The sequence below is a fragment of the Hibiscus syriacus genome, unplaced genomic scaffold (genome assembly GCF_006381635.1).
Source record: "Hibiscus syriacus cultivar Baekdansim isolate YM2019G1 unplaced genomic scaffold, ASM638163v2 tig00112738_pilon, whole genome shotgun sequence".
Lineage (NCBI taxonomy): Eukaryota > Viridiplantae > Streptophyta > Magnoliopsida > Malvales > Malvaceae > Hibiscus > Hibiscus syriacus.
The window spans coordinates 2,512,341-2,521,893 of NW_024063392.1; the positions used below are offsets into that span (position 1 = coordinate 2,512,341).

Genomic DNA, 9,553 nt, shown 5'->3' on the forward strand with positions numbered 1-9,553 from the left:
AAGACTACTGACATGTCATTTTTTATTTATTTTTTCAATGCTAATATGGTTTTATCTTATGGTGACACTTCAACATCAACGTTAATTTTTCAACAGTGAGTGACCAAAATGAAATCAATAATACGTAAGTATGATTTTGAAACAAGAAATAGTTGGATGACCAAAACGAAATAAAAGTGATAGTTGGGTACTAAACGTGTAGTTTACCCTAATATTTACACAATCATGATTTGAACTTGTTATTGTGTCCAAGTGTTTGCTTTGTTACATGTTTATGAATAAAATCAATTTCAGTCATCAATGATTGAGGCCAACGAAAGCTGCAGCCTCCTAGAATATGACCCTGTAGGTAAATATGGAACGATTGGCTTGCTAATTTTCAAGAAAAATACTAATATGGAATTCACCAAAAAATGACACATAAGGAACGGTTTGCGGACATATTTTCTTCTTTTTTTGAAAAGGAATGAACAATTCCTTTTCTGTATAAATACCAAATCTCATAGTGTGTCTACTGACTGCATTTCTTTTTCCTTTTCTCTCTCAACTCTCTGTTTTGTGCATCCTTATTTTCCTGCAACAAAAATGGGGGCTCTCGATTATATTTCAAACTTTTGCACTGTATCCGATGGAAGGAGCAAACGCAAGCCAATGCAGGTACCTTTCACTTCTTTGAATGAACAATTAAAGATATAAAAACCACCTGGAAAACCCTAGTTTCCTAATAAATCTTGTGCTAACTCTTTTAGAATTGCACAGACAGTTGAAATCAAGGTTAAAATGGACTGTGACGGGTGTGAAAGAAGAGTCAGAAAAGCTGTTACCAACATGAAAGGTCCAATTCCAACCCCCCCTTTTCTTTTCATAAGCATCTCTTTTACACGTACTTATTTCTGGCCATTAGTTATATGTTGTCAACATCACAGGTGTAAAAAGTGTCGAAGTGGTCCGGAAACAGAGCCGGGTAACGGTGACCGGAAACTTGGATCCGAACTGGGTGTTGAAGAGGGTGAAGAGCACGGGGAAGAGGGCGGAGTTCTGGCCTTATATACCACAGCATGTGGCCTTGTATCCGTACGCAACGGGGGCGTATGACAAAAGGGCACCGGCGGGATATATAAGGAACGTGGTGCAAGCTTATCCGGCTCCTTCTTCCAACGCCCCCGAAGAGAAGTTCGCTTCCTTCTTTAGCGATGACAACGTTCATGCATGCTCTATCATGTAGAGCTGTTCATGCAGGGTGGGTTTTTTACCACCATCTGCTGTTTATACTTTTAACGGTTTCGGTACAACTGTTCATTGACAAATATATATAGAAAGAGACTTCAATTCACTCATTACCCATCTAAAAGTTTAAATGTTTTATACATACATATACGTATTAGTTAAAGGGTAAACTACTCCAATGGTCACTAATGTTTGGGTAAGTTTTCGTTTTCACCACTAATGTTTCAAAAGTCACAAATCGATCACTAACGTTATCGTTTGTTATAAATTGGCCACTCGCCGTTAACAAACGTGACGGAAAACACACGTGAACTGTTAACAGCCGTTAACAGGATTACATGGATGGTATAATTACACAAATAATCCATGTTAATTATATATTCTTTCAATTTGATTCTAGTTTTAATAATGACTTTTCCTCCTCAAAATATCTCACTTAAAAAACCAAGTAATTAATCACACTTAATTGGGAAAACACCGACTTTTCCATATTTTTATTCTTCAAATCTAAAATCACTACAATAATTCAAAACAGAACCTACATGTACAAACTAATTATTTGGATTAGAAAATAACAGCCTAAAACTTAAGTAACACTGCATTACATTTCTGTTTTCCCCGTTATTCCTCTCATTTTGGCAACTTCAGTTCAATGAGCCATTCTTTTGCTCTGGGGAAGGACAATCTGTTTCGGCTCATCGCTTCTTTTCAAGTACTTTTTTGAACCAGTAGGCAGACATCTTTGGGTACCTCCGGAGGTTGATGCGGTCAACATAAACAATGCCGAACCTCGACGTGTATCCTAACAACCATTCGAAGTTATCCAGCAATGACCATGCAAAATAGCCGGTCACATTTGCTCCTTCATCCATAGCTTTCTTCAACTGAGTCATGTAATCCTTGAAAAACTCTATCCTTGTGGTGTCCTTCAATCCATTTGCTAGTGTAGCGTTCCCTGGATCATCCATGCCTATTACAGTTTTCACCAATCTTCAGTTCGTTTCCAAATCATTACATCCCTTCTTTGTACAAGAATAAAAATATACTATAATGCAATAATTGTAAACTATGTGTGTGTATATATATTGGCAATACGTACCATTTTCGGAGATAAATATATTTACATCCCCATACCGCTCTTTCAAATAAGTCACAGTTTTGTACATGCCCCAAGGTACAATATAAAGCCACCAAGAATTTGCCTGCAAATTTTTAAAAGTGTATAGTTACTTCAATAGAAGGGAATATGGCTATGTTTCCATTTAATATGAAAAAAGGGCTAAAATCGAAGGAAATACTGTTGGTTATAACTCGTAATCCTATTGAAATTACCTTTGGACCAATTTGCACTCCGTTCTTTGCATCTGCAGATGGTGAACACAATGTAAAACATTGGTTTCATGTATTAAAATAAAATCATAAAGCATTAGCTAAAATCTGTTCACCAGGGAGGACTTACTAGCAAAGGCTGCATTCCAATCATTCTGGTAGCTTGTGACGTTTGGTTTAGGCCCTTCAGGATTAGAAATATAGCTTGTAGTATATTGGTTGATGCCTACATAATCCGCTGAGCCATTCACCATCTTAATCTCTTCCTCGGTAAACTTTGGCAATCTTTCTCCGACAATTTCTTGCATCGTTCTTGGATACTCACCATATCGAATGGGATGTAGAAACCTATCCAGAATGTGAAATAACATTTAAGACTTTCTAAACTACACAAGACAGCTTCTGATCTTGTTCAGGTTAAAAGGTTTGGCGTATAATTATGTGCAAAATCAAGATAATACAGTGATAATTTTCCTACAACAGAAATCTAGAATAGAATTTATGATCTAAGCTTGAGACATACCAGCCAACATGAAAATCTCTAGCTCTTTGAGCTGCATAGTTATCGGCCTTTGATCTTGTAAGAGGTTCATACCAATTAAAATCCAAGAGAATTCCAATCCTCCCTTTCTGCTTTTCCTGAAGATGCAATCCAGTTCCAGGTCAATTTATAATCCTCAAGATCATCACAATCAATTATGTTAAATATCATGGTGAATATTATATGCGGATAACCTGCTTATTTGTCTCTAAAATGGAGACATTAACTGACCTGGAAGTTTTGACGATATCTTTTCACTGCTTCAGCATGGCATAAGAGTAAATTATGGGCAGCAATGTAAGGCTCATTTGCGGAGTTTCCAGCAGTACAATTTGCAACTTCCTTAGAGCACCTTGAAGGAGGATTGAGACCATTATCAAAACCAAGAGCAGCCACAATCCTAGGTTCATTAAATGTAAACCAGTTCTTGACTCTATCACCAAATGTCTTGAAGCAAAACTCTGCATAATTCGCATAATCCTCCCTGAAATATTTGAATCACAAATTAAGTACTAAACATTTGAGACAAATTTTCCAAGAATACAGGATTACGGGGATAATGAGATCATCCAATAACGAGAACCTCAAGAAAAGGAAAGAAAAAATGTTCTGCTTACACAATTTGGCGGTTCAAGTAACCACCATACTTTTCCTGAAGAGCTAGAGGGAGATCATAATGGTTTAAGTTCCCGTAGGGAGTAATGCCTACAAAAGGAATGAATCAGCAGAGGTTTTCATTTCATAGAGAAAGCTTTTAAAGCGTTTCATACGGATCATAATCACTGTGTAAACCATGTCATGAAGTATTTCGAAGGCACAAGTGCACAAGATGGACGCATGATTTTTACTAGGGGGCGAACTTATACTATTTTAGGGAACAAGAACAAATTATCAAGATTTGAGGATGAAACATAAACCCAACATTCCATTTGCTCAACATTCCAGGATACTGGCAATCATAGCAAAACAAATTGAAAATTGGTGTCAAGCAATGGGAATTCATTTCATTCACCTTTCTTAACCATGTAGTCGATCAATCTATTGTAATAAGCAACTCCCTCCCAATTTATTCTTCCAACTCCCTCTACAAAACATATAAATAACTCAAAGAGTTAATTTAAACTACAATAATTTAATAATCAAATGAATTTAATAAAGCAACAGTTTAAAAAAAAAAGAACAATAACTGAAACAATTGAGCCAATGGTGCAAATACCAGGAAAGATCCTTGACCATGAAATAGAAAACCGGTAAGCATCGAAGTTGAATTTCGCCAGTAAATCTATATCTTCCTGAAATATAGCGGGGCATGGATTCACAGAATTACATGTTAATATTAATTAGATCATTGAAAACAAAATTTAAAGTGAAGACGGAAACCTTGTAGCGGTGATACTGATCCACAGCCACGTCAGCCGTATCATTATTGGCAATGTGGCCTGTTCCAACAACAAAAACCCATAAATAATGACGCGATTCATTAAAATTAGTAAAATACTATAATTAATTTATATTTTTTTCTCTGTAGATCTAGACATCCCAGGAACAATCTCTTGAGAGTTGAGCTGATCGGAAAACGGAAATGACATATTTTTTTCTCCAGAAATTATAGTTAAAAAGAAGAGATACAGAGGTATTAGTAGTGGTATTACCTGGTTGTTTGACATAAACATCCCAGATGCAGGGGCCTCGGCCGCCCTGACCTGTCATCCCTTCAACTTGATAAGCAGAAGTAGCAGTTCCAAATACAAATCCCTTGGGGAAGCTTTCTCTGCTAAGCCCACCGGTGTCGCTCACTGTCTCCAAATTTCGGTGCTGCCTACCTGCATTTGCAATGCACAGAATCGCAGTAAAAGCATAACACAATAGCCACGCCTTCATCACTGTAAACCTCACTTCACTCCCAAAATCAAAGAAACAACAGAGTCTATGATTGAGGTTGAGAAAATGGATACCGCTATTTATAGATATGATTTTTTTTTTCATTTTTAAAAAAAGTAGGAAATTTGTTTTCATCTATACGGATCCCAATTTACTTGGCCTAAGATTTTTTAATTATTTTTCCATATTTTATATTTATTTAAAATTATCTTTGTCATTTTCAAGTACTATTATTTAATGTTTATATAATTTGTTGGGGGAAATTATAGGTTAAACTCATTGTGGAATATTATTTAGGAAAATCATATTCCTGAGTTTAATAACATATAATTTTAGTTTAGGTATATCTGAATTTAGTTTAATTAAATTAAAAGGTAATATGTTGAAAATTTTAAATTTTAACTAAAAGTAGCAATATAACCTTAAAGAAATTAATGATTTAGTTGAAAAATTAAATCTAAACTGAATTGACTAGAATCAAATTAACTTTTATCTGTTTGGATTTTCGTTTGACTCATTTATTTTTGTAAAACATATTTAAACTGTATTATTTAGTTTTTCACTATTTTTTAAATATGTATTTATTTTATAGAATATAAAACTAACAAAATAATTGTTATGAGTGATTCAAAAATAATAATTCAAAATAAAAATAATTCAATTTGAATAATTAAAATGTTCAGACTTATGAATCTAGAACAAAAAATCAAATTGATTTTTCTATATTTTTTATTCAAAAATAATCTGAACTTATAATTTCGTTCTCTTTAAGGATTTTTTTTATTGATATGGGGTAAGTACAAGGCAATATTTAATTAAAAGATAATTCTCAACCTCTTGACATTGAAAGCTTACATCGCTAGTATTTTTGGTGCTCGAACCTTAAAGAACAACAATTTTTTTTTATCATTAAGACCACTTTTCGTGCTCTGTAAAGATTTTTTAATATTCATTTGGAAAGTATAATTGCCCTAATATTTGATAGAAATTGCAAACATCCTTGATGATTCGGAAGATACCCTCTCTCTTAAAAATTAACATTCTGTAAAACAAATGTCTTTATATATCATTTTAAATATTAATAATCTTATATTTATACAATAACAACAGAGAATTATTAAATAAACTTTATTTCGATATTTATTTATTTAAAAAATTGTCAAATATATTTTACAATGACATTTCTCTTCATTATTAGAGACATTAAAAATTATGGAAGATAAATAAATTTTATTTTATAAAAATGAAATATATATACATATATATATATATATGACGGGGTACACATGATTCTCTCCACTCGCAAATTCCAAGAAGAGAAAACAAACAACCCAAACGACAAATTAGTCCTAAAATATCGCATTAGTCTGCAAATAAATCAATAAAAAGGAAATTAATCTCCGCTGAATTTTGCATTCATTTGGCGTACGTTGTCCCTCAGGGAATCTTAACAATGGATTACTTGACTTGTGATTTCATCTTTTTTCTTTGAATATTGAGTATTGAAGTTTCAATTCATAGAAGCAGCTAAACACTACTATCATAAAAATCCCAATACTGATGAATATTGGAGTTTAATCTACGTAAACCTTCCCGGTTACACCGGCACAACATGACCCAGAATTCTGTTTAACAGCTCATGTCTAGGCCAAGCCAACATCTTAGTAGTTCCATGTATTCTTGCACCACTTTTCCCCCGAATGAACTTCTAAAATCACTTAAAAAAGAGGACTTTAACTTTCCTCTGCGGTTGATTACTCCAGCATTTACCTTCCATATCGATAGACAAGCACACGAAATATAGAGACTAGCATGAAGCAATAGTACCTATGCTCCGTGAGATTGCATTTCTGAAGGATCTATTAGACCTTCTAATACAACAAGCTGATCCAGTAGGGCAAACTTTTCATCTTCAAGAGCCTTGACCTCATCTTCAACTTCTTTAACCTCTTTACCCAATGTGAAGCTTTCTTCCTCCAGTAGCAAATACTTGCGCCTCAGCACGCGGTACTCGTTTCCAGATGTAGAAGAGTCTGGTAATGAATCCGAGTTAGATCTCTCAGGTTGCTGAAATATTGGAAACATTTCACTCTTCGAGTTCCTCTTTGATGTCTTTTTCCCTGTTTTTAATGGAAGGGATCCCTGTACCTGCTGATCCCCTTTAATAGTATTTCTTTCTGACAGAAACAGGGGTCCTTTGTTAGCGGAGCTTTTCTTTTTCCGCATCTTAGGATTCAAATCTTCCTCTGATGGTGGCATCCTTGGATCTTGCATTCTCGCTGCTGAAAACAACACAATGATTAAAGTATTAGCAGATTAGTCTTTTTTCTCTATAGCTGCTGAGAATCATGTATGCAAATGCAAGCACAACTTTAAATATCCTCACAGATAAACACATGGTTTTTGCATGCTTAACACGATAAAAATCTCGGCAAGAATAGTACTAATCATAAACAATTTTAGATACACAGATGATGAAACATACAAAATCGTACTTATCTAAAGGTTACCACAAATCATACATGATCAGTTTATGCATATCCTACTATTATCCAACTCATCTCTAAATCCACTTTCAACTTTAGAGCTGGATACGCAGAAGCAACAACGCATGACGAAAAGCTGCTGTTAATGCCCTATATCCTATCTATCCAGAATCAGAAAACGATTAAAGTCAAATTGTCTCATCTTCCTACTAAGTGACCCCTACTGTCGAGGTTTAAGGATGATTCAAAGTTTAAACTAATATCGTAGTCACCAAGGGAGCATTTGGAACAGTTAAAAGCCGATACAGATAAGGTTCAAAGATAGAGCAACTAAAAAACAGGAACTATTTACATAAACAGCCCAGATTTAATCAATTACAAATGGAACCTTACAATCACTTGAGTAAACATCCAAATTACGCATGCAAATCCCGATTTCCAAACTCTCCAATTACAAGAAATAAAACCTAACCATCTGTTCTTCGTAACCAGCACTGTTTAGAACAAAACAGATCCCCATAATTCAAAATAAACGAAACATCATGTTGCTTACAAACAGGAAATTAACATTTACGCCCTAAATTTTCAGGTAAAATAGAACACATACTGCAGGAACATGTGAATTTGAAAACAGTTTTTGATCATCTAGAATCTATAATCTAAAATAGAAATTAATCAAAGGGAATAATGAATGAGAGAAACTTCACCTTGGGAAAAAGAGGACGGAGTTTGGGTTCAGAAAAAAATGGGATTGGCTTAATAATCGAAGGAAGGGGAATTGGGTAGGCTTTGAAATCGAGGGTTTTGACTTTTGATTGGGGGAATAGAAAAGAATACAGGAAAGAGAATATGGAGAAAGATTGGAGTAGGAAACAATAAAACCTTGTATTGCGACGACTGTTCATCCCCTCTGTGATGTATTTGGTGATGTCTTGTTTTACCAGTTTTTTTTTTACCTGTAGGGGGTCGGGTGACCGGTTCGAAAACTGTATTTGGACATAAATATTACGGTCCGTTTAGTCTTGTTTTTTTAATCATTTATATCTAACCCAACTTAAATTCAATAATTATAAAAAGCTATTTAAATTCAACTGTACTTGAAGATATTTGATTTTTAACCACATAATTATATTATATTGATAACTCTAATAATTAAATATTAACAGTATAAATAATTATAAAAAAAATATGTAAAATTATATTAGTTTTGCGCTAATAATTACAAACTCTAGATACAAGTAGACCATTTCAAAGGTTGGGAGTCCAAGTCTCAAGGTCCAGCTAATAATTAGATGGATTGATGTAAAAATATTAAAATTAAAAAAATAAATTTGGAGAAAACATGAGGTCAATTTAAAAAATGAATTAGGCCATTCAAATTCGAGTTTGATCCAATTTAGCTTTCAACTTATATAATACTCCATATCATAAATATTTTAATCTATATCACGTAAATACTTTTTTTACCTAAACAAGAAAACAAATTCTACATTATGGATGTGGTGTTATTCAAACATTGGACATAACATAAAACTCGGTAAACTGGTCGACATAATATGTTTGAAAAAATTATCCAAATAACCCAACAGCAAGATTATTTTCCCAACTAAAACGTTTGTTACAGTGAAAGCCAAAGAAGCCAGGTTATTCATGCAGCTTTAAAACATTTCATGTCTACGATGCATCTTCAAGCATATTGGTAAAGTCTCCAGGATTTCTTGGCGTCAATATGAAGTTTTCATGCCCTGCTAATCAAGTTCTCGTGTCCTGTATACGTGCACAACCAGATTTGTATAAAAATATTATTTCAGCTACATATATATATGTTATCTGATTGAAGAATGAAAAATTAGAAAAGATTAAAAAGAGCAATTAGAAGAGGAGCATTTGAAAAAAGGTATAACAAAATTTTCTTTCATTATTTTCAGTAAGTATTTTTCTAATTATTTATATAATTTTTTTTTTATATTTTACCATATACTATTCTGTTAAATAATATTGTTTTGTTCTTTTGCAAATTAAACGGTGAGTGAGAAGTTGTTTCGAATGTTTTTTAAGTCAAGTTGTAGGAAGAAGTTCTCAAGTAAGT

General features: G+C 33.6%; 3 protein-coding genes across 5 annotated transcripts; 1 reads left to right on the top strand and 2 right to left on the bottom strand.

Annotated features, from left to right (window-relative positions):
• Positions 1 to 529: 529 nt before the first annotated feature.
• On the top strand, positions 530 to 1,333 carry LOC120182967 (heavy metal-associated isoprenylated plant protein 21-like). Of its 2 annotated transcripts, none has more exons than XM_039187778.1 (3): positions 530 to 657; positions 760 to 835; positions 927 to 1,333. In XM_039187778.1, exons 1-3 carry the CDS (start codon positions 586 to 588, stop codon positions 1,223 to 1,225), a joined length of 447 nt encoding a protein of 148 aa, XP_039043709.1. In that variant the 5' UTR covers positions 530 to 585; the 3' UTR covers positions 1,226 to 1,333. The 2 variants fall into 2 exon arrangements, with proteins under 2 accessions (XP_039043709.1, XP_039043710.1); XM_039187779.1 differs by having other exon boundaries at positions 531 to 657; positions 750 to 835.
• Positions 1,334 to 1,693: 360 nt separating this feature from the next.
• Positions 1,694 to 5,027, bottom strand: LOC120183167 (beta-glucosidase 44-like). The gene is made up of 11 exons (XM_039187923.1): positions 4,750 to 5,027; positions 4,478 to 4,536; positions 4,314 to 4,389; positions 4,110 to 4,181; positions 3,715 to 3,802; positions 3,329 to 3,581; positions 3,080 to 3,195; positions 2,687 to 2,904; positions 2,560 to 2,591; positions 2,327 to 2,429; positions 1,694 to 2,197 (listed from the first exon to the last, which is right to left on the bottom strand). Exons 1-11 carry the CDS (start codon positions 4,976 to 4,978, stop codon positions 1,923 to 1,925), a joined length of 1,521 nt encoding a protein of 506 aa, XP_039043854.1. The 5' UTR covers positions 4,979 to 5,027; the 3' UTR covers positions 1,694 to 1,922.
• Positions 5,028 to 6,532: 1,505 nt separating this feature from the next.
• LOC120182750 lies at positions 6,533 to 8,352 on the bottom strand. 2 transcript variants are annotated; one of them, XM_039187623.1, is made up of 2 exons: positions 8,172 to 8,352; positions 6,533 to 7,257 (listed from the first exon to the last, which is right to left on the bottom strand). In XM_039187623.1, the coding sequence occupies exon 2, from the start codon at positions 7,250 to 7,252 to the stop codon at positions 6,806 to 6,808; it is 447 nt and encodes a 148-aa protein (XP_039043554.1). In that variant the 5' UTR covers positions 7,253 to 7,257; positions 8,172 to 8,352; the 3' UTR covers positions 6,533 to 6,805. The 2 variants fall into 2 exon arrangements, with proteins under 2 accessions (XP_039043554.1, XP_039043553.1); XM_039187622.1 differs by having other exon boundaries at positions 6,537 to 7,260; positions 8,172 to 8,348.
• Positions 8,353 to 9,553: the final 1,201 nt, after the last annotated feature.

Bases quoted from the DNA above. Each gene is read 5' to 3' on its own strand.
- LOC120183167 (XM_039187923.1), bottom strand. From the start codon at position 4,978: ATGAAGGCGTGGCTATTGTGTTATGCTTTTACTGCGATTCTGTGCATT. The intron at 4,182-4,313 runs GTATTTGCACCA...TATGTTTTGTAG, and splicing joins ATGGTCAAGGATCTTTCCTG to AGGGAGTTGGAAGAATAAAT. The intron at 2,430-2,559 runs GTAATTTCAATA...AAAAATTTGCAG, and splicing joins GAGTGCAAATTGGTCCAAAG to GCAAATTCTTGGTGGCTTTA.
- LOC120182750 (XM_039187623.1), bottom strand. From the start codon at position 7,252: ATGCAAGATCCAAGGATGCCACCATCAGAGGAAGATTTGAATCCTAAG.
- LOC120182967 (XM_039187778.1), top strand. From the start codon at position 586: ATGGGGGCTCTCGATTATATTTCAAACTTTTGCACTGTATCCGATGGA. The intron at 658-759 runs GTACCTTTCACT...AGAATTGCACAG, and splicing joins GCAAACGCAAGCCAATGCAG to ACAGTTGAAATCAAGGTTAA. The intron at 836-926 runs GTCCAATTCCAA...TCAACATCACAG, and splicing joins AGCTGTTACCAACATGAAAG to GTGTAAAAAGTGTCGAAGTG.